The sequence below is a fragment of the Lentinus tigrinus genome (genome assembly GCF_003813185.1).
Source record: "Lentinus tigrinus ALCF2SS1-7 unplaced genomic scaffold L226scaffold_46, whole genome shotgun sequence".
Lineage (NCBI taxonomy): Eukaryota > Fungi > Basidiomycota > Agaricomycetes > Polyporales > Polyporaceae > Lentinus > Lentinus tigrinus.
In genome coordinates this window covers 174,377-195,703 of record NW_027137955.1, presented here as the reverse complement: position 1 = coordinate 195,703, position 21,327 = coordinate 174,377, and the positions used below count along the sequence as shown (strand labels likewise).

The 21,327-nt window shown below is 57.5% G+C and overlaps 8 protein-coding genes across 8 annotated transcripts; 1 reads left to right on the top strand and 7 right to left on the bottom strand.

The window, feature by feature from the left end:
• Positions 1-504: 504 nt before the first annotated feature.
• L226DRAFT_272877 (uncharacterized protein) lies at positions 505-3,372 on the bottom strand. The gene is made up of 4 exons (XM_067673491.1): positions 2,846-3,372; positions 2,604-2,743; positions 1,305-1,432; positions 505-878 (listed from the first exon to the last, which is right to left on the bottom strand). The coding sequence occupies exons 1-4, from the start codon at positions 3,291-3,293 to the stop codon at positions 725-727; spliced, it is 870 nt and encodes a 289-aa protein (XP_067530146.1). The 5' UTR covers positions 3,294-3,372; the 3' UTR covers positions 505-724.
• Positions 3,373-4,048: 676 nt separating this feature from the next.
• On the bottom strand, positions 4,049-4,780 carry L226DRAFT_526573 (uncharacterized protein; the record flags this gene model as incomplete). Its single annotated transcript, XM_067679061.1, has 2 exons — positions 4,049-4,509; positions 4,606-4,780. 2 exons carry the CDS (start codon positions 4,778-4,780, stop codon positions 4,049-4,051), a joined length of 636 nt encoding a protein of 211 aa, XP_067530145.1.
• A 1,690-nt stretch (positions 4,781-6,470) lies between these two features.
• On the top strand, positions 6,471-10,422 carry L226DRAFT_596540 (gamma DNA-directed DNA polymerase; the record flags this gene model as incomplete). The annotated part of the gene is made up of 2 exons (XM_067685643.1): positions 6,471-7,916; positions 7,966-10,422. 2 exons carry the CDS (start codon positions 6,471-6,473, stop codon positions 10,420-10,422), a joined length of 3,903 nt encoding a protein of 1,300 aa, XP_067530144.1.
• Positions 10,423-10,505: 83 nt separating this feature from the next.
• On the bottom strand, positions 10,506-11,765 carry L226DRAFT_272782 (uncharacterized protein). Its single transcript, XM_067673489.1, has 5 exons — positions 11,490-11,765; positions 11,331-11,396; positions 11,070-11,274; positions 10,874-11,010; positions 10,506-10,817 (listed from the first exon to the last, which is right to left on the bottom strand). Exons 1-5 carry the CDS (start codon positions 11,571-11,573, stop codon positions 10,590-10,592), a joined length of 720 nt encoding a protein of 239 aa, XP_067530143.1. The 5' UTR covers positions 11,574-11,765; the 3' UTR covers positions 10,506-10,589.
• Positions 11,766-14,212, bottom strand: L226DRAFT_272781 (uncharacterized protein). Its single transcript, XM_067673488.1, has 11 exons — positions 14,034-14,212; positions 13,772-13,973; positions 13,583-13,721; positions 13,142-13,518; positions 13,076-13,086; positions 12,952-13,020; positions 12,755-12,886; positions 12,677-12,705; positions 12,335-12,621; positions 11,922-12,276; positions 11,766-11,871 (listed from the first exon to the last, which is right to left on the bottom strand). Exons 1-10 carry the CDS (start codon positions 14,103-14,105, stop codon positions 12,008-12,010), a joined length of 1,587 nt encoding a protein of 528 aa, XP_067530142.1. The 5' UTR covers positions 14,106-14,212; the 3' UTR covers positions 11,766-11,871; positions 11,922-12,007.
• A 2,393-nt stretch (positions 14,213-16,605) lies between these two features.
• On the bottom strand, positions 16,606-17,416 carry L226DRAFT_272854 (uncharacterized protein). The gene has a single exon (XM_067673490.1). It carries the CDS (start codon positions 17,279-17,281, stop codon positions 16,790-16,792), a length of 492 nt encoding a protein of 163 aa, XP_067530141.1. The 5' UTR covers positions 17,282-17,416; the 3' UTR covers positions 16,606-16,789.
• A 1,117-nt stretch (positions 17,417-18,533) lies between these two features.
• L226DRAFT_575557 (uncharacterized protein) lies at positions 18,534-19,407 on the bottom strand (the record flags this gene model as incomplete). The annotated part of the gene is made up of 3 exons (XM_067685212.1): positions 18,534-19,044; positions 19,110-19,202; positions 19,268-19,407. The coding sequence occupies 3 exons, from the start codon at positions 19,405-19,407 to the stop codon at positions 18,534-18,536; spliced, it is 744 nt and encodes a 247-aa protein (XP_067530140.1).
• A 151-nt stretch (positions 19,408-19,558) lies between these two features.
• On the bottom strand, positions 19,559-20,278 carry L226DRAFT_272708 (uncharacterized protein). The gene is made up of 2 exons (XM_067673487.1): positions 20,126-20,278; positions 19,559-20,073 (listed from the first exon to the last, which is right to left on the bottom strand). The coding sequence occupies exons 1-2, from the start codon at positions 20,129-20,131 to the stop codon at positions 19,711-19,713; spliced, it is 369 nt and encodes a 122-aa protein (XP_067530139.1). The 5' UTR covers positions 20,132-20,278; the 3' UTR covers positions 19,559-19,710.
• Positions 20,279-21,327: the final 1,049 nt, after the last annotated feature.

Genomic DNA, 21,327 nt, shown 5'->3' with positions numbered 1-21,327 from the left:
ATGCAATTGGCTCGCGCATTCCGCAGAAAACCGTAACCGCGTACGCTCCTTGATCCACGTTTTCTGGGGCTGATACGATTCCGGGGTGCAAGCACAAGTCCGAGATCCAGACCCTAGACTGTGCGGTTGGACACAGAAGTCGAAGCCTCAACTAACTGACAGGTACGGATACACACTAAACGAGTCTAACGAGTCGCGAGGCACAATAACAATTGCAATAGTCGCAGCATGGGCGAGTAGAGATGTCTTTCATTTCGTAAAATACAAGGAACAGGCAGGTACATCGAAGAGATGGAAAGAACAAGGGCGAACAAGACGTCTAACAAGCGAGGCAATGTCCGAAGCCTCGAAGTCCGCGACCAGCGCGTCCGCGGCTCACGAGACCAGCGGGTCCACCGTCCTCCCGATTCCCGTGTTCCCGCATGAGCTAGCCATTCCAGAAAGCCGTGGCGAGCGCGATCCACGCGCCCTCCCCCATCTACTTCGCTGCCCGCACGATACGACTACACACCGGACCACAACCGGACATAACAGCGCTACCCCCGGCGCTGGCTAACTCGTAACCACGACGTACGCGAGCGGGCCCGGGCCCAACCCACGCCACGCCCCCCCTCGTCCTGCGAAGGACCCCGCATCCGCCCCGGGACGCAAGCGCACACGAGGCGGCGGCGCGCTGCGTATGGGCGCAACCCCCGTTCCTCGATGCACGTCATGCCCCACGACCTCACTCATCGCAGGAGACGCCGACCTCGGGGAACGAGTATGTTCCGGGGATGGCTGTCGTGCAGCCGGCGCGGTCCTGATGCGAGTTGCAGTTCTCCTGGTCGTTAGCTGAGGAGCAGCAGCGCAGGCAGAAGCGACTCGCGGCGGGCTCGACTCTGCGTGACGTCGTTGCGGTGCACGCCAAAATCGTAAGCGGGACAGCAGGGACCGCATGTCGCATAAGAGGGCATGGATGTCGAAATCGAAGGGCGCGGGGACGTCGGGGCGGCAGAAAGATGTGAGATTCGGTGTGGTGTGTGGACGTTCGTGGTTCGCGGGCGGTTGAGACGTCGATGTTCCCCGTTGGCGAAGACAGGTCGAGCCGGTGTCCCGAGGAAGTCGAATTCGCGAGAACATGTGCAGACCGCCGATGAACGTGAGGACCGAAGTCGCATCGCATAGAGAAAGCGGTGCAAGGCGGTGGATGTCCATTACGAGAAGGAAAAACGCACATAATGTGGTGCATAAAATGAGGTGTGGGCGGTGGAGAGGAACGTGAGTCGAGGCCCTGAAGAAGCACGCAAGACGAAACGTGAACGTACAGTTGTATGAAGCTCGCTCCGTACCCGCCGAACGTGCATTGAGCACCGTTCGGGAAGCGGACATCGAGCTGGCCACCAGTATCCGAAGGGTCCAGGGAAGACTTGCTCACGTCCAGACAGCCCGTCACCTGTGTCGTACACGAAAGTCAGACCACTCCGCATACAACACAAGGGGTACGCTTGAAACGGAAGGAGAACGGAACGGGGTCTTGGTTTCGAGAGCTTCGGGTCTTGCTAAACGAATACGAGCTCCGAGGTACTCGACATGCAGAGGCGGTCTGGGCCCTCGGTCAATGAGTAGGACACATGAAGGTTACTCCAACGCCCTAAGCGTGAAGTCGGTGTCTGTTCCCCGCCATCAACAAGGGTCGCACCATACGCCCAGACTTCATAACGGCGCGCGGGGACTCCCAGCACTTCGCCGCCCAACATCGATCTGTGAGTCGATCTGCGTCGCTTAGACCCAGGCCCACGCCTCAGGTGGAGGAGATCATGGGAGAGAACGGGCAGAGCGCACTCTCCTCCGAGGGGAAGTACACCGGCGGCACGTTGAATCGTACCACAGCCGATAGCGGTACATTCTATGCCATAACAGCAAGGCGTGTCCCATTCACCCGCCACGCTCAACTGGCCTTACGCACAAGGCAGAAGAAGCCCTGTCCTTCATGGCACACCGTGATGAGACCAGGCAAGGTGGCTCAGCGTCTGCCTCCAGAGGTTGAGCTCGCCGGGAAAGGTATGGGGGCTGCCTGTGCTCGTTCCTTCTAGCTTGTGAGCAACGGTCGGTCCGCTGTGATGCTTCTCCATGCAAGAAGGCATTACACGCTGCGTTGTTCCGCATGGAGCTTCGCAGCCTCACCGCCTCTCCTCACACGAGGTCCACTACTCTCAGTGAATTCGAGGAAGGACACCCAGTCACGTCCGGGACCACGTGCCAACAAGGGTGCAACATGCACCATACAGCATGAGTGCAACACACAGCTTCGCATAGTGATCCGTTACGGCAGTCAGCCGCAAGGACGAGTCGTATTCAGCGTCATATAGTGAGAGTCGCGCATCGCGCCGGCGAGCAACGACCAATCACTGCATGACAAAAAAGCGCGTTATATGCGTGTTTTCATTCGCTCGAGGGCTTCACAGGACCGTTCGCTCCGAGCCCTGCACCAGGCCCAGCGACGGACATGTCGTGATTCGTTGGAACAGCAGTTACACAACCCATCTCCCGGTCCGGGCGCCTCTCCGGCATCACCACCCCAGACACGACGCGCATATACCCAATGACAAGATCGCACAACGCACCTGAATCCATGACCCATCGTCTGACTTCGTGACCTTGGCTGTGCGGACGAAGCCATCCTCGAAGTGCTGCGTGCAGCTCGAGTCCGAGCTTCCCGGCGCACAGAACGCGATTCCATCGCTCTCCGCGTCCGAGACGAGTTCTGTTCACAGAACACGCGTCATGAACACAACACCGCAAGATTGATGCGCATATAGCACGCATATAATGAGATTTGGGTAATAGGAATGGATAGGGGACGTACCGCTAGACCGCTGGGGAAGGAGCAGGGCGAAGTCGTGCTCGTCCGTGATGTGCACCGTTGTCGTCAACGAGGACACTCCTGTCGGCTCAGGGGTAGGTCGCATGTCGAGATCGCGAGGAATGGTCTTTGAGGCGCGTTTCCTGTTCCTGCGTGGGGTGTCGCCGTTGGTACCGTACTGCTGCGCCTTCACGCTGTCCGTCGAGAGTCGCTCCGAGATCCTGCTAGGCCAGAGCAGCGCGTCTTGCTCGCGCCAGACCGAGTCGCCATAGTCCGCAGTTGCAGGCGTGTTGCTTGCAGAGAGTCCTGGGGCGAAAGACGCGTCCGTTACCGAGCCAGAGCCGTCCGAGTGCGATTGCGCGCATCCGATGCGTCGAGCTTCTCCGAGACCAGCAAGCGAGAATAGCACGACACAGAGAGCCGCCAGAGCTGTTTTCCTGATAATAGTCATGTTGTGGAGGTTGATTGCAAGTTTGTGCTAGAGTCGTGTCGGTTTTCGTCGAGACGGTAACTCGTAGGATGTGGTTGAGAGGAGAGATGTTCGGGATCCCGCCAGAGCGCGGAACCGGAGGAGCGCCAAGAGACGCCCGTGATGGGGTGAAGAATGCGAGGTTTTATTTACATTGAGAGGGATTACATTGGGCGTGAAGATGCGAGCTATTCCCGGATATACCTTTTCAAGTCGTGAGAGTGGTGAGGATGGGAGTGGAAGGTGAGGAATGGAGAGAGGGGAGTTGGGAAACATGAGAGTGGGGGAGTGGGGAGTGGGGAATTGGGGGGAGGAGACAACACTAGAAAGCAAGACGAGAACAACAAGACGACACGAGATAATTTACACTACAGAATTTGCGCAGAAGACCGATTCTACCATGACAGAGAGCAACTACGTGATACAGATCATGTTACAACATTGGCGGGTCGAGTCCGTTGACCGAGTTCCAGAAGAGGTCAATGTACAGCGGTGCGCAGAGCGCACATTAGGGACGAGCAAGTCCGGAAGACTTGGAAGCTTCCGTCACCGGGACGAAAACGTTTTGTCCGTCGTCAGGACCAGAGCAAGAAAGCAAGACTTCTTGAGGGTGGCAGCGTCCTGGTGCCGGCTCTCCGCTCTGCGACGAGCAAGTCAAGCAGCCTTATAGCACAGGATCTTCGGGTGGGCGTTGCAGGAATGAAGTCAAGCCAGGAGTGGTGCGTGGCTAGCAAAGCTCAGCGCAAGAGGCAGTTGGCGCAAGCGACACCGTTGCCGAGGCTGGCGAGTTGCAAGCCGATGAAGGTATGTCTCACGGCGAAGACGGAGGCGCGACTGACGCCTGGCATATACTGCTGCCCAGGAGCAGTTACGCCGCATCGCTGAGCGTTCGCGATCTCGACCGAGTTGATGGGCATTCTGAGGGCAGCGACGAGCTGGCCGATAAGGTCGCCAACGGTGAAGATACCGTTGTTGGCGCAAATCTCGATGGAGATGATGCCTGGGCCGACGTTCAGGATAATGCGATTGACGCGGTGGTTGATCGCAGCCTCGTAGGGAGCCTGACCACTGAGGTGTACGCCATGGCGTATGTCGAAGAACAACGGGCCCATGGTGCAGTCGAGAAGCGGGTGGAAGTCCGAACGACGCCCAGCAGCCGCGAGCTTCTCTGGGCTATCTGGCGGGGTCATGAGACCATCTGCAAAACGATGTGGTTCAGCACGACATGTCTCCCAAAAGCATCACACAATAAGATAGCGATGAAATCAGAAATAAGGCTGTCACGCCGACATACAGTGTTGGTACGGGGCAAATGTGCCGGCCGGTAACGGCGCCATGGAGGTGTTCGGAGTGTGTGGGGACGGAGGTAGGCCCCGGGCTCCCATACGGGGAGCCTGCATCGGCGTCGACGGAGCTTGGGAGGCGGTCGTCCGCTGGCTGAAACCCGAGCTCGGCGTGTTCAGGTACATATTGATACCGATGATGGGTTGCACGGAGGTTTATTGAGGTTCTAGCGAGGTGTTAAGGCGTTGTAAGGAGGTCTTCGGCTGGAGGGGACGGAGCTTGGGCGGAGGGGGGCGGGCGGCGGGTCGGTTGGGGGCCATGTCGGGCGGCGGGGCGGGTATAAATGCGTGACAGGGCGTGTTTGTGCACGTCGTTTGCATCCCGACGCATTCGCGCCCCGACGCGCGTGTCGGGGGGCGCGAGGTCGAGTCATATCAGAGAAGGTGTTCGGGACCGTGATGGAAGCCCGTCATGGGACCCGCCCACTTACCTTGTATGGCAATATGCCGCCGCCCGCGCCCATACCTGCCAAATGTGGTCGTCCCGACGCCTCCCGATTAGGCAAGTTTCCGCCCTTCGCCCCGTCCTCGTGTGAGCGTCGCCGCCCACGTTTGTACGGCGTGACCTTCGAATAATGCAAGGAGACCCGCCTTTTGTCCAATTATGGCTACGCCGAGCTGTTTGGATCCCGCCGATAATCAATGCCTGGCTTCCAAATACCAACCCCCTGGCCGCCTATCGCGCCGACCGACGGCGGCGACATTTCGGGACGAACTTCTAGTGCTGGAAGACTCGGCGGCGCCCCGTCCGTCGGGGTGGTGTCTGTCCTTACGCCGCGCGTTCCAGACCGAGAGTCGCGAAGTGTTGTACAAGGTTGCCCACAGACACAGACGGAATATGGAGAGTAGTGGAGATCAGAGGAGCGAGCCAGGCGACGGTGGAATCAGCGAGCATGAAAGAAGAAGTGCTGCAGCGGCGAGATTCAAGTAGATGGTGGTCGGGGTTCAAGCAGAGTCCGTCGTCCACGACGACAGCGCGACGACGTCGGACAGGAGTCGCTAGCGCCCGCAACTTGTCCTCCGACTTCGACGTCTCCTGTTCCCCTCCTCCTCCTTCTCCTTCCCCCATCTTACACGCGCCCACGCGCCGGCCTCGCTAGCTACCTGATTTCGGTATCGAGGCATATGTCCCCGACTCGCAGATGCTGCGAAAACTACAGTCATCTACGCCCCCAAATGCCGCAAGACGTCTACACGCCTCTGCTCCCCTTCCTCTGGCCCTTGTCCAGCAAAAACTCAAAGCGCGCCCTAGAAAATCACTCAAGGACGCATCATCCAGGCAAGGGGAGGATAAAGCGGTCGTTAAGGATACAACGCGAGGTACGTCTATTACTTGGGAGTATGGGAGCTATGGGAGGTTGGAAACGCGCACGAACGATCGTCTCTGGACCCTATCTTGCAGCAGCAATCGCATGTGTCCGCAAACAAAAGGTGTTCGATTCACCTGATACTAGTCCGGTGGTGAGGGCGCATCGGGCATCCGAGGCAAGAATAACATGCTTCTGTCGAACGATCCTGAATCACGCATCGTTGGGGTCGTTCCAACAGAGGTTCTTCAGTTACTACCGCGGGTTAGCGCATATAGCGACTTCAACTCGTTCAATGAGAGCGCATTCACCCATTGTGGACGCGCCGTCTGGGACAGCACACACAGTGCCCCTAGATGTTATTGCAATTGGCTGAGAACACCCGCTTGACACTGCAAACATGCATATCCATGCCGCACCTGTACCACGTAGGAGGGGATTTCCGATAGACCCTAGGATGTCGTCCCTAATGCGCCGACCTTGATACGGGCTTTGCATTTGCACGTTCCATGCTGATACACATTCCTGCAGATACGACCAAAGTCAAACGCAACGAGGTTGGAGTGCAGCTCCTGTCCAGGAAGCTCCACGAACAAATCTTCTGCAACGTCTCATTCCCTCCTCCTCCGCAATCCTACGTCCGCATCGCACAAAGCCACCTCAAGGAGCACGGACTTGACCCCGCGCAAGGCTCGGTCCTCCCGGATACGAGTTTCACACTACCCCCTCTACAAGGGAGAACGCTCGACGAGCACTTCTACCGCCTCGGGAGCTCAGCGGCGCAGCCATGGCTCACCCTCGCACAGGACCTCGCAACAGCCCAGCTCCCCCCGAAGCCCGACGACTGGCACCTGCAGGCCGGATGGACGCGGTACTCGTTCATGCCGGACGGGTCGAGCTACAGCGAACACGTCGAGTTCCCCGAGTTCGACGGGAAGCCGGAGCAGATGCTCGTGTTCGACGTCGAGACCATGCCCGAGTACCACGAGTACGCGGTCATGGCGTGCGCGGTGTCGAAGAACGCGTGGTACTCGTGGATATCCCCCTGGTTGCTCGGTGAGACTGACGATCCGCGCCACCTTGTCCCCCTGGGCGATCCTACCGTCCCGCGCCTCGTCGTCGGGCACAACGTGTCGTACGACCGCAAGCGTATTCTCGAGGAGTACAACATCCACGGGACGCAGACGCGCTTCATGGACACGATGGCGCTGCACGTCGCGGTGAAGGGCATCTCGTCGCACCAGCGGCCTGCGTGGATGAAGTATCGCAAGTCGAAGGAGCAGGAGCAGGAGCAGCGCGAGGAGGCGATCGAGACCGTCTACACTCTCATGCAGGAGGCGGAGGAGCGCCTCCAGGAGGAGACCGACCCGGACCGCAAAGCGCACATCGAGCGGCTGGTGGAGGAGATGGAGGAGAGCTTGCCGTCACTGCAGGATGGGCTCGAGCCAGTCGAGACGGACGGAGGAGACGCGGTGGAGCGCTGGGAGGATTTAACGTCGGCGAACTCGCTCGCGGACGTTGCGCAGCTGCACTGCGGTATCACCATGGACAAGGAGGTCCGCAACGACTTCATGACGTCCAACCCTCAAGAGATCCGGGACGGCCTCCCCTCGTACCTCGACTACTGCTCGGGCGACTGTGCGGTCACGCACGCGGTATTCGCCAAGGTTCTTCCGGCATTCCTTGCTGCGTGCCCGAGCCCGGTCTCCTTCGCGGGTGTGCTGACGATGGGCTCGTCCCTCCTCATGGTCAACGAGGAGTGGGAGGCGTACATTGCCAACGCTGAGCGCACGTATCACGAGCTGGAAGACAAGGTCAAGAACCGTCTCATTGACCTCGCGCAGGAGGCCAAGGGCCTTATGGAGAGCGGGCATTGGAAGGAGGACCCGTGGCTCGCGCAGCTGGATTGGACACCGAAGGTTGCTGGGAAGTCGCGGGGTGTGGTCCCGTCAGAGGTAAGAATTATGAGATATGATTTGTGCTCGTTTCTCACATCGTTCGTAGGCAACTGTCGCAGAGTCCCCTCCTGAACCGATCGCGGCACCGCCGGAGCCCATCGAGGTGCCCCCTGACGCGCCCAAGTGGTACGCAGAACTGCTATCCGACCCATTCCAATCGCCTGTGGTCAACCGGATACTGCCACTGCTCTTGCGAATGACATACGACGGCCATCCTTTGCAATACAGCACCTCTGTCGGCTGGCACTACGTCTCCGATGGAGAGGTGAAGACGGTGGGCGCGACTGGGAAGAAGGTCCTCTCAGTCCTCGGTGTCACCCATGGGCTCACCGCTCTCAAGAACGGCCATCTAAACGCGGTAGACAAAGCTCTGGCTATGGAGATCGCCTCGGGTGTACACTCTGGAGAGCCTCGGGAGAAGGTCCTGCGCCTGGCTGAGGCTGCTTTCCAGACGCCGTCGGAGAAGGCGGAGATGGACCCCTGGTTGAGCCAGTTGGACTGGAAGGTCTCCAAGTCTAAACGGCAGTCGTCGCCTACGACAGCGGCGGCGTCCCCGACGCGTAAGAAAGCTGCGGAGAAGAAGGTCAAGCTTCCGCCTGTCCACTGGCCGAAATGGTACTGGGACCTCGCGAAGCCGAAGAAGGACTGTGCGCCAGGAACGCTCGATCTCACGGTGCGAAACCGCTTTGCGCCCCTCCTGCTGCGTCTCTCGTGGCAGAGCTGGCCGCTCTTCCACTCGCGCCAGCACGGATGGACGTTCCGCGTGCCCAAGAAGGTGGAGTTCCAGACGCGCGCATCGCCACTGACGTTCGACGACGCAGCGGACGCAGCGCTGCACAACGCGAGCGCACACCACACGTTCTACAAGCTGCCGCACAAGGACGGGGAGAAGGCGAACGTGGGGAGCCCGCTGGGCAAGACGTTCATGAAGTATGCACAGGACGGGACTCTCGCGAGCCCGTTCGAGGAGGCGATGGACGCGCTGGACATGAACGCACAGTGCAGCTACTGGATCTCCGCGCGCGACCGGGTCATGAAGCAGATGGTCGTCTGGCAGGACAAGGACAAGGACGACACCAGCGGACACCAGCGCGTCGACATCGGGATTCCGCCACCGCAGGAGGAGGGGAAGAAGTGGGGCATCATCCTCCCGCAGGTCATCTCGATGGGTACCGTAACGCGTCGGGCGATCGAGAAGACATGGCTCACTGCGAGTAATGCGAAGAAGAACCGGGTCGGGTCTGAGCTCAAGGCCATGGTCCGCGCGCCGCCCGGCTACGCGATCGTCGGTGCGGACGTGGACTCGGAGGAGCTGTGGATCTCGAGCGTTATGGGCGACGCGCAGTTCGGGTTGCATGGTGCAACGGCGATTGGGTGGATGACGCTGGAGGGTACCAAGGCGGCGGGCACGGACTTGCACTCGAAGACCGCCAGCATCCTTGGCATCTCCCGCGACCAGGCGAAGACGTTCAACTATGCACGTATTTATGGTGCGGGCATGCGTCATGCCGTCTTGCTGCTCCTCCAGAACAGCGCAGGGATGCTCCCCGAGCAGGCGCAGAAGCTCGCGGAGAACCTGTATGCATCGACGAAGGGGAAGAACACACACGGCACGCACTTGTTTGGCCGCAAGTTCTGGTTCGGAGGTACGGAGAGTTATGTCTTCAACAAGCTTGAAGAGATCGCGCTCTCGGATAGACCGCAGACTCCAGCCTTGGGTTGCGGGATCACCTATGCGCTGTCGAAGGAGTACCTCCCTGCGGAGTTTGGCTCCGACTACATGACCTCGCGCATCAATTGGGTCGTGCAGTCCTCCGGTGTCGACTACCTCCACCTCCTCATCGTCGCCATGCAGCACCTCATCGAGAAGTACAACATCAACGCGCGCTACCTGATTTCCGTACACGACGAGTTGCGCTACCTCGTCAAGGACGAGGACCGCTACCGGGCGGCGCTCGCTCTCCAGATCGCGAACCTCTGGACACGTAGCCTCTTCGCGTTCAAGCTCGGGATGGACGACCTCCCGCAGGGCGTCGCGTTCTTCTCCGCGGTCGACATCGACCACGTGCTCCGGAAGGAGGTCGACATGCCGTGCGTGACCCCCTCGCAACCGCACGCCATCCCACCAGGCGAGAGCCTCGACATCGCAGGCGTGCTCCAGAGGACGAACGGGGGCTCATTATGGGCCGACGGTCGGCCGCTGCTGTCGGATGACGGGCTGGACTGGGTGGGTAGCTCGGTCGGGTACGTGCCCCCGGAGTGCCTCACGCATAGGGCTACTAGCGCGTCCTGGCTGCGCGCGCAGGCGGCGTCGGATCTGGACGAGGTTAGACGACTCGCACAGTCGTACAGAGGTGCGTCTGCTGCTGCGAAGTCGAAGGGCATGCGAAAGGGCAAGGGATTGAGTGAGAAGAAGCGGCTGCAAAAGGCTCGGGCGCTGGGGAGCGGGAACAACGTCGACTGGGCGGAGACGGTCGAGCAGTTCCTGAAGGCGTTAAAGTAGGACTCTCGTATCCCCACATCTCTTTTTATATGTTACAACTTTTAAGTACTCTACTTCCGACGTACTGCTTAGACAGGATTAGTCAACATTGCAAGCACATAATGTACTTACCATTCTATTCATATGTATAGGCTAATGGCTTCCTCGTCAATCGAGGACTAGTGTCATCATGCATGCCTTGGGCTATAGATGATGACCAGCTGGATTCGAATATGTGCAAGCGACGATGTCGCAGTGGGGGAAATGCGTTCCTTATCTGAGAAGTCCGGGTCTTCCTCCCGCTCCTGAAAGTCTATCTGCAGCATATTGTCCGTCGTACAGTTCGGCCAGCGCGGCTTGCGTTGCTGGTCGACAGAGTCGCCGGACGCAGTAGAGATCATCGCGTCAAGCGTATACTGTGTCACTGTGGTCAGTACACCCTCGTTGGATATGATGCTGAACAAATGTTTACGCAGGCGTCGTTCCCAGCATTGCGAAGATAGCTCGTCTCGATTGAAAAATGCCTGCAGATGCGCTGTGACGGTAGCGGTTGCTCATCCGCCCCACTAGGCAGCAAGGGATCGACAATCCCGGTCTCTGGATCGGCATCTAGCATCGGATAACATCGCATGAGCTGACCGTCATACCCAAGACATTGAGCGACATACCTGGAGCGAAGAAGATAGTTCCTCGACGCTTTTCTCGGTGCCAGTGTCTAGCAAGTGATCTCAAAATCAAGATCTCTGTGCTTCCACTGGCCGGATCTCGCCAGTCAATGGGGACGCTGAGCATGCTGCACTCTAGCTTGTGGAAGGCGAACGTCATCCCGCATTGCACTTGACGCAGACGCGAGTCGGAGGACTGGAAGGGAGTCTGAGACAACCAGGCATGTTAGTGTCATGGAACGAGGGATTGATACGCAAATGTACCTGGCTCCGCACCGAGGCAACGGCGCTCGGTAGGAAGAGTAGACATACAGAAGCCACACCTGCGAGCTACATGGAGGAGAGAATGGTGGTTGTAATATGAGACCGCCGCGGGACAAGGTTAGCGTCCATTATATTAGGTTCGCCATCTTCGCTGCGCACCTTGCACTGGTGTCCTCTGTCGACATCAAACGCGCTACACACATGGGAGCAAAATTCGTAACCCATGTGAGAGCGATCTGTCATGAGATAGACGCGGGAGGTACAAGGACGTCGTAGTTGCTAAGTTAGACCGTTAGATGTAAGACAACAAAAGATACGCACAGCCGTGAGGCCATGAAACTGCGAATCAAACGGCTCTGCTTGGCGGCACGCCTGACATGTTCGTTTTCACGGAAGCGAGACAGCGCGATACATATGTTATTGAAAAGCTGAGGGCAAAGAGTGCGATCCCACTCGCATTCGGGGGCACGCAGGTCCTAGGAACTCAAAGATATGACAGTTCCTCCTCGTCATATCGACATGTTCGGGATTCCATAGGCAACTATGCAGTATCTTGAGTGTTAAAGGAAGTTCGGTGCCAGGGTGACTCACCTCGCCGACACCAAAGAACGTCTTGATCATATCGTAACTGCACTGGTCGTGGTCCAACGTAAGATCCTGTGGGGGTTGTAGTCAGATCAGACGATAGACGGCAATCTATAACGTGGGGCATATAATGTTAAATTCACCCCGTAATGCAGCTCGCTGACGACGTTCGCGGTAGGCCAACGCTGATGCGCCATGTCCTCCGACACCGAGAAATAGTTCCAGTAGTCTTGATCCTGGAGCAGGACTAGCACCTTGTTGGAGAGGGAGGGCTCATCTGTGTTGCGAAGTCTGACACGCTCAACTGCACGGACTGGCCAAAGATGACAGAGGTATCGCAGAGGCGGGAACGCGCTCGTCGCTTCATACAGAGAATAAGTGTCAGCTGTGCCTCACGCCGAAGTGAAGGAAGCCCATACCGATGAGAGGGGCGCTGTTCATATGGTCAATCAGTGATTCCTCGACTTGGCCGCGTACCGCGGCCACGTCGGTGTCCTGCTCATGTAGGGCATCCCCACAGACAAGAGGCATACCGTCGAGAACCTGCATTGACCAACTGCGACGACCACTACGCCATCCGTTGACCCCTGTCGCCTGTCTTATGAAGCCCATGTCAAATATCCTGAAATCCCGCTCTTCCGGATTCAACCAGAAGTCGTTTTCTTTCTTCTGTATGATCTGTTGATAGTCTGCTTCGGCGTGTGTGCTAGGGTCCATGTTAGCGAAAGCAGCACACAAGACACTTGGTCATGTGCACGTACTGCCATTCCACCAGCTCAGAGTGTAAGAACTGGATGTGAGTCAGCACCGCGGTCATGCATGAGAATGTGAGAGCTCACCCCGATAACCTGACCAAAGTGGACTTCATCGATACCTGGACGACCAAAAAAATGCATATATCCCGTGGAACCGCCATGCTGCTGAATTCGAGCTAGCGTGTTGTTGGCTATCGCCACTTCTGAGGACCATTGCTGTGCATGGAACGAAGGTTAGATCAAAGTATATGATGTCCCCGTCCGTACTATCAAGTACGTACTAGATGCGACGGCCGTTCTTGGTACGCTATCGGGTCTACAGGGTCGTCCATGACGACTCTTCCTACGCGCTAAGTGATCGGGCCGCGGTCAGTGCTGGTCGTAGTCCATTCAGTAGCTGCGCACCTCAGGGAACACTAGCAGATTCCGTGTTAGCGAACTCCAAATCGAAACAGAGCATCCGTCACTTACTTGTCAGGAGATGACTAGCCAAGATACTCCCGTGATGCCTCGTCCAGAGGTTGACGGGTGAACCCGGTCCGTCGAGAGCATCTGCGAGAGCAACCAGGTCCCGCACGCTCGCAGCGGTACCTCCGTACTTGAACATGTCGCGGTCTGGCGAGGCGTTCAAGCACTGTGCGACCATCTTCTCTTGCGCGCGGAGCATATCTTTGACATCTTGAGGCCCTTGGGTCTCTGACCACGCCATCTCCCCGTCCCAAGGGAGCTCACGAAGCAGGTCACTGCGGAAAGTTGTGTTGTAGAATGCGACCGTCGCGTTGTTGAGCGCCGCATAGGGGTTTGACGAATAGCTGAAATTCTCCTTGTTATCAGGGAAGCATTCCGTTCTGTAGAAGGATAGAGACAGTTGAATAATTGTAGCGTAAATTAAGATGAGTGCACGATACCGACCGTTGGGAGACCGCGGTGTTGCGATACGTCCACATGACGATATCATACTCGGGCGCAATTCTCTCGAGATCTCCGCCCAGACTGAACATCATGTTGAGGGCATGTTCGGGATCGAACGTTCGTCCTAGATACTCGTGTCCTGTGGAAAGTGAGATGGGGTTTACTCGGGGTCGAGCAGCAACAACCTACCTAGATGCATGAACAGAGTGCCCTTGCGCGGAGCGCGCCTCTTCACAGGTAGAGACGTGTAGTTGAGCGTAACACTCCCTCCGGCGGGGTTCTTCCAGTCCAGAGGAACCTCGAGTTGGCCGCATTCAAGTATCCTCCCGCCCCATATATCATTTTCACAGTCTACATACTGGTGCCTGGGAAGTGCAGATTGCAGAAGCGTCTGTCCAAACCGACTTTGTCATTGTCCGTGCGAAGGAATATTGGAGCGAAGTCTACTCACCTGCGAGTCTTCGGACGCGAGGACAGCTACCGCTAGCGTAGAGTAGCTGACAAGCTTAGCGAGTGAGAACATGAAGATGGTGGATGATGTGGCAGGTAACTCTGTCTGGTGAAAGGTTAGAGTCTTCGAGCAGTGTTCGGCCGGTGCTGCGGTCAGTTGGCGTTGACATTGAAAGTCGCCTTTTTCACGCGAAGTACAGCCGCACAACAGGCGCACAAGGGCTGTGCGCTGCCTCCCGAATCCCGATCAACAGTGCGGAAAGAAGCCTGCATGGCTCATGCGAACGAACAGTTCACACGTCAGTACTTGGGATCGATGTGACGTGTACGTAGATGATCATACTCCCCAGTTTTCGACTTCATCGGGCGACGCGGGCGGCAATGTTGTCGCATTTGGCTTTCGTTTGTCGGAATGGTTGAGTTGAAACGGGAACAGGCTTGAGAAGGCTGGGCGGTCGACCGAGAGTAACCTGAGCGTGGCTGCAACTACTTCTCCGCACATACGGTTCACTCGGTGCTTCGTTTGCTAGAATGCATCGTTGTATTGGTACAATCGATGACATACTTCGTTCAGCGACAGGAGCGGGTCACATATTTACAAGCTTTAGTAGAGTTCGGTAAGAACGCTGCAATGTGTCGACTTCCGAGGCGTCGCCTTTGCCTTCAAAGCCTTCCCATTCCCCTCGGCGAGTAGTTCTGACGAGATGGAGCTGCAGTGGACGTCTGAGAGGCGGCGGCGATCGACGAGCCAACTTTGACTGATCCATCGACGGAAGAGGAAGAAGGTATGAGGCTGGAAGCGGGGACAGGACTAGATTCCGACGACGACGCGGCGCCTGCTGCGTTGTTCGGAGCGAGCTGTCGCTCGAGCAGATCGCTTCATCTATGGAGTCGAGTTGTCCGATACGCAGCCGAGTGCGGTCCGTCCCGCGGGAAGGGTATCGACCGGAAGCGAAGGAGGGTTGGATGTGTACATCAAGGTAAGGCGGTTCGGGCCTCCGCAGATTTCGTTCACTGCGGATCACATGTCAAATGCATATCGACATCAGCAGTGCGAAGAGATACGTACCATTGCCCGCACAGTGATTCGTGCACTTGTTCCACATCACCGTTGTGTTCGACGCTCCGTTGCGCATCTCGTGGTCGCAGTAGCACTCGTCCGAGTATTCGACCCCAGCAAGGCCTCACCCCTTCTCCTGGCAGAAGGACACGCACACCGCGCGCGTCATGTTGGGACTCGTAGTGGAGGCACCCGTGAGTGCGCGGCCATTCGTACCCTCTGCGATGCACCCAATCTCTGTCCAATTGGTCGGCAGAGAGATCTGGGCGGGAACCAAGGTGGCGGTGGTCGCGTTAGCTGTGCATAAAGGTCGCGGTCCGGTACTACCATTCCAGAGTGGGTTACAGCCCGTAAGCTCGACAAGAGGGGCGTGGAACCCGACCTCCTCGTCGTCGATCTGGGTCTCAAGGACGCACGCATCCGCCGACTGCTGGTCGATTGCCGCGGCAAGGGGAGGGCGTTCCATAACATTCCCGTTAGCGTTCGGGCAGTTGTCGAGGGCGTCCTAGAGGAGGATCACATCCCAGCCGTTGGTGAAGTCGCCATGGTGTCCGTAACCCGCGGTGTCTCCGTTCGCGATCACCCAAGTGCAGGAGCCCAGTAATCAAAATTGTCGACGGAGGAGATCAATCTCGTAGAAGAGGGATACGAGGTGGACGGGATGAGTATCAGGGCAGTCGCCGCTGTTGAAGTTCCGAATGGGATATGCCATGTGGGACTTGTGGTCGGGAGAATCGAGGATCACACCGTCCCAGCAGCCTGAGGAGGGAAGAAGACCGAGTTGATGTTTGGGAAGTAACTGCAGCAGGGAAAGATGGCGAGGCGTACATACATATGACTCCAAAATACATAGTGAGGATATACGCACCGTCAACGCGTTTTCGGCGCAGCACGCGAGCCACGTGTCCCACCCTCTCCAACAACGCATTCGACACATCTCAGAGCCCACCGTCCCGAGTTCCGACTCCACGCGACCTATGCACGAACGTGGACGTACGCCGGCCTCTGAACGGTTTGTCGAGATCAAGCCACCGCGACCGATCGGCGATTCGTTGGCAATCGGTGCGATTCGCGAGGCAGAGATCAATCGTCAACAGCATCAAGTGGCCCAGATATAGAGCGATGGGTGCCTGTGAGTACCGGAAAAAGGGATGGTGGCCGGACAAGCTCGGAGGTGAGCGCAAGCGCTGCTGTGGCGGGGCACCAACGATTGGCAGTCATATACATAGCCGGTCGACGATCGATTGGATGTGGCGACTGGGAGTCATAGGGTGAGACGTCGTGTAGACTTCTGATCGCCACATACCAATGCCCGCTGGGAATGAAGAATTCAGCGATACTTCGCTTAGACCGATACGCAGCCAGCACGAGTCGTCAGCCGTCCTGCAGCGTCTGAAATCGTCGTCAGTGCTTTTATTAGAGACCGAGACCAAGCGACAGTACGTACCACGCATGTCTCGATCCAACTACGCTCCAGAACAGAACCACCACGTGTACGTGGCCCGCTCCAATCCACCCTTGACACCTCCCAATGTCCGCCGGTCCCGAATGCCGACACTACAACCTTCACGGGGTGCCCTCGCAGGAATCGAGATACACACCACGCCCCATGTGGTCCGGTGAAATGAAGCATCGCGGCTGATCGATACTGTAGAGACGATCGACATGGGCCACGCGAGCTGGACACTGATCGTCGACTACGTCATATTGAAGACGGTGGCGGAGGCAAGGCTATAGGTCCATGTAGGTCCGGGGACAGGCAGATATTGCGCTATGAGGGTGGCGAGACGGGACAAAGAGGCCGGGCAAGCTTGAGTGGGCGGGGAAGCGAGGGACCGCATGCGCATGCCAGTGATCCGTGGATGCGCGATCTTCGACCAGAAGGGTGTGGCGCACGGACGCGCGGGTCGTTCTTGATAGTTTTCTTGCTTGGAGGTGTGCGGGGAGAGCACGGAGAAGGAAGAATGGAAGTGTGCGCGAGCGAGACGCGGGAAGCGGGAAGAGGGCGTGGACTGGAAGAACGAACGCGTCCACGGGCATTGCGAAGCCGGGGATGTATAGGACAACCCACGTCTAGGATAGGCGAAGCTCACCAGACGACGATCCGAGTGTCCTTCGTGTCCAATATGGGCAAGAGCAATCCCTTGTGTACGGGCGGCGGCGCGTCGCATCTGGTCCGATATCTCCATACCAAACTCTCGCCACAGCACATGGCAGATGTAGTGGACCCATAGGGTGTCCGGGGAGTTGAGGTAGTGGCGGTAAGGGGTGTGCTTGTTGAAGGAAGTGGAACACAAGGCGGTACGCGCTGGGAGCCGGTCGTCACTGATGAGGTCCGCATAAATGAATCTGGACCTCCATAATTCAGATATACCGCATATGCGACAAGAAGGAGGGGTCCTTGTGGGTCCTAGGAGGTCTTGTTGCCAGTAGAGGGCAGGGACGTAGAAGGAACGGAGTCATAATCGGGAGGCGTGGCGATTCCACACAAAAGCTATCCCAACACGTCTATGCGGGTCCATCCACTCAACAACACCTTTACCATAAAGCGAACACAATACACAACGCACCAAAAGTCTGGGTACGCGAGGAACGCGTCCGCCAGGATAAGACAACATCTTCATGTCAGATCGGGCGTGTCCCGCATCGACGGCCGCATCTTCATTACATCCATCCAGGGACCATTTTGCTGTGTTATGGTCAACATATGGACGCATATGTATGCATACTTGCGCCTGAAAGGGTATGTAAGTTAGTTCGTTGAGGAAGGAGACGGGCGACAAAGCAGACGTACGTTTGGCTGTCACGTCAGTGCATGTTCCGGCCCTTCTACGGCTCGATACGTCCTGTATGCGTGTATACACGTCTCTTCGAGAGCGTTTCAACGAGTAGTGGGAGGCGTGTGTATGCAAAGGCAGCGAGGAGACAACGGGAGAGAGCGAGAGCGATGCCTAGAGACGCGTCGCCGTTGTCTGGCCCAATAGGCGCCCGTGCGCGGAGAGTGCCGACCATCGCGTCGGGTCAATGAATAGTCACCGGGGTGTCATCCTCCTGAGTCATTCAGCCTTTTAACCTCGCTGCCACTTCGATCACTCAAATTGAAGTTGTCGTGACGGGTCTCTGGACCACTGACGCAACCTGGTCCGCTGTAATCTCAATGTCGGAGTCGACGACGGAGGCGGCGGGACGGGCAATTCACACACGGTACAGACGTAGGATTAAGTAAATGATAACTGAATGATTGCTCTGGACGATGATGATGATGACGACACGACAGCTATGCAAGCAACAAAGAGAGATACTAATGCTACAACCAGAGACAACAGAGATATATAGTACACATCACCCGAAGGCGGCATCGCGGACGTGCGGAGGCTGGAGGGCAGGAAGGACATGTCAGCGGACGCCCCACGGTAAGCGGGAAGGGCGGATCAACTCACCTCACGTCGACGGAGGAGGGCGGGCGCTGAACCGGAGTACGTACTCCCATCCCTCTGGACCGATCTCCGGGCGCATGCCCCGGAAGTACATGGGACCAGTCGCTGGCGCGAACCAGTCCATCGTGCGCATGTGATGGCCGCCACGGGCAGCCATGGCAGCTTGCGCGTGAGGGTACACATCGCGGTCAGGCGGCAGGAGGCCTGGCTGGCACACCCCCGCGTAGATGCCGTTGAGGACATCTCCGACACTGATCCAGTACCCGCGACGGGCATGGATGGTGTAGTACCACCGGAGCTTGTACCCCGAGTCGAAGACCGACTCAAACCGCAACGTCACGACGCTAGGGCTGACGTCGAACGCAGCCTCCCCGAAGACTGCTTCCCGAACGTCGGCCGGGCCGGCGCGAACGTTGTACGGGAATGGGAGGTCTTTCAGGAGAGCGTGCACGCGCGGCATGTTCCCCTGAGGCTGCTGGGCGACACCGGGCTCTCCGTACATGTTTCCGGGAGCACTAATGACGGGACGTGGTCAGTAACTCATCGTCGAAGCCGTTAGACGGCTTAATAGCAAACTCACCTGGTGGTCAGCCCAGGCAAGCCGTTGGCGGTCGTGTAGACCCTGTTGTTGTGAGGCCCCGCCGAGGTGGCGAAGCCGGTGTTTGAGAGAGCTCTGGAGAGGCGGATCGCAAACGATTAGCCTCAAAGCGACCTTAGGACAGGTGGTAGAGCACTCACCTCGCGCCAGGAGTGCTCTGTAGGGAAGCAGAGCCCGAGGAGGAGCTGACGTTGTCGTCGTCGCTCCCCTGTGGGGCCAGGAAGTAGACCCGAGGAGTGTCCATGAAGCGGACGCTCTTCGCTGTTAAGACGTTTGCCATTTTCGAAGCGAAACGGGCGCGATTTCAGGTAGGATTCGAGTGAGCGAGAAAAAGACGGTGGTCGTCGCAAGACAACTCGAGTATGTCGCCGCAAAGCGTGGCAAACCCGCCTTTAACGCAGCGCTTGTTGAGGAAAACGCGAGTAAACAGTCTGAGACTTACTGAGCTTGTAAGCCATTGAAACCACGCCGCCAGAGACGCTGCACGCCGCATCCCCAAGGCCCCCAGAAACTCAAACGGCTAAGCGCAGGCATAATTCGAGGGTGGACACAGTCTTCGACCAGCAATGGCAAGCCATAGACGCTACTGACAGACGAGGCACACCGTGGGACCAGGGTAATCGGCGGTTAAGACCTCAGGTTGATGGGGTAAGTCCAGAAGTAAGCCCAGGTTAATGGCGACGTAACCAGTGTTGCATAGGCCGTTTGTTTGCGGGTAAGTCGGATAAGTCTGGGGTCCCAGTCGGCTAGATTCTTGGGCGTGCCGGAGGGAGCCATCGCTAGGACCGGACGGAGGTACCGGCTGAGGCCGGTATGTTTGACGCGCATGGGGGGCCAACGTAGACTGCAGCGCTTGATTCGCTGCCCAGCGGGGCAAGATATAGCTGAACAGGGAAGTGAGCAGGGGGAGGAGGCGCTGCAAAGTGAGCGGCGAGTTGCAATATACCTGCCTCTATCGGCGATAACCGTATTCTATTGTGGGAGTAAGTCCGGCCTACCTGCATCCATCAGACCGCCGAAGACAAGGTCATGGGAACCTGTCCCACACCTCTGCGCGCGCAAGAAGCATCGGCGGTGATACAGGACCGGTCGACCCAATGACGAGGGACGGATATACCCATCGCGTTCAATCACCTCATAGCCTGAACTGCGAGTCCTGAACAGTACATCGCCGCCGGCGTGTCCTGAGGGCGATGAGCTAGGACTACCATGAGGCCGCACAGAGCGGTTGCACGATGTTGCTGACGAAAAGGGAATTGACAAACACAACCACTCACCTGACCCGTCGCCTTGGTGTAGTCACGGACAGCCACAGGACGACGACTTGCAACCGTCGTTGGGACCGCTTCGAAAGTCGAACATATTGGTAGTCGTACTGTTGTCGTCAGGACTTGTTGACATAGGCCGAGTATGCCGATAGCGCGCAACCGCAGCACTGGCTGCGTGAGTGCTGTGCGATACGTGTCAGTTGATATGCACGAGGAAGGTGAAAGCACATACCGAAGCATTTTAAGCGCCGTCCTGGGCGTAACCGTGGTGTCCCTTGTCGCATTCATACTGCCTCGTAGACTGCCCCGATGAACTCCAGACTTGAACAGAGATGAGAGGGGCATAGAGAGCTCATCGCACAAGGAAAGTGAACACGTACACGTGCTGGACCATCTTAGGCGCCGACCTTGCACGTAACCGTAGTGTCCGTTGTCGCGTTCAGGCCTCCTCGTGTGGTGTCCCGACGGCCTCCGGACTCGAACAGGGATGAGGGGGGGTCGACGTAGCTCACCGCTCGAGCCAAGATAACAGCCCATTGCCAGTAGAAGTTCACTTTCGGGACCCGACAAGCTCAGGAGGTAGAGCGATTTTTTTGGAGCACGATGCAGCAAAAACCAGGCAAAGGGGGGAAGAATTGGGGAAGGGGGGGGAAGGAGAGGATGATTGAGCAGAGGAAAAAGAGGAGGCGCTTGTGGGGTATCCGCTTTATGTGTACGCCTTGTGGGGGATGGCGTGAGGACGTGTGATGCGGTAGGCCGCATCGGATGTCTCCCAGTCTCCAGACCTGCTCTCATGTAACCTTCGGTGCGGTGATTCACCATATATAGACAAGGCATGCAAGAGTAATTAAACAGCCGAGATCTAAATCGGGGATACGGCGACTGTAACCTTAGATGCAAAAATTTCGGGGTACATATATGAATACATGAGC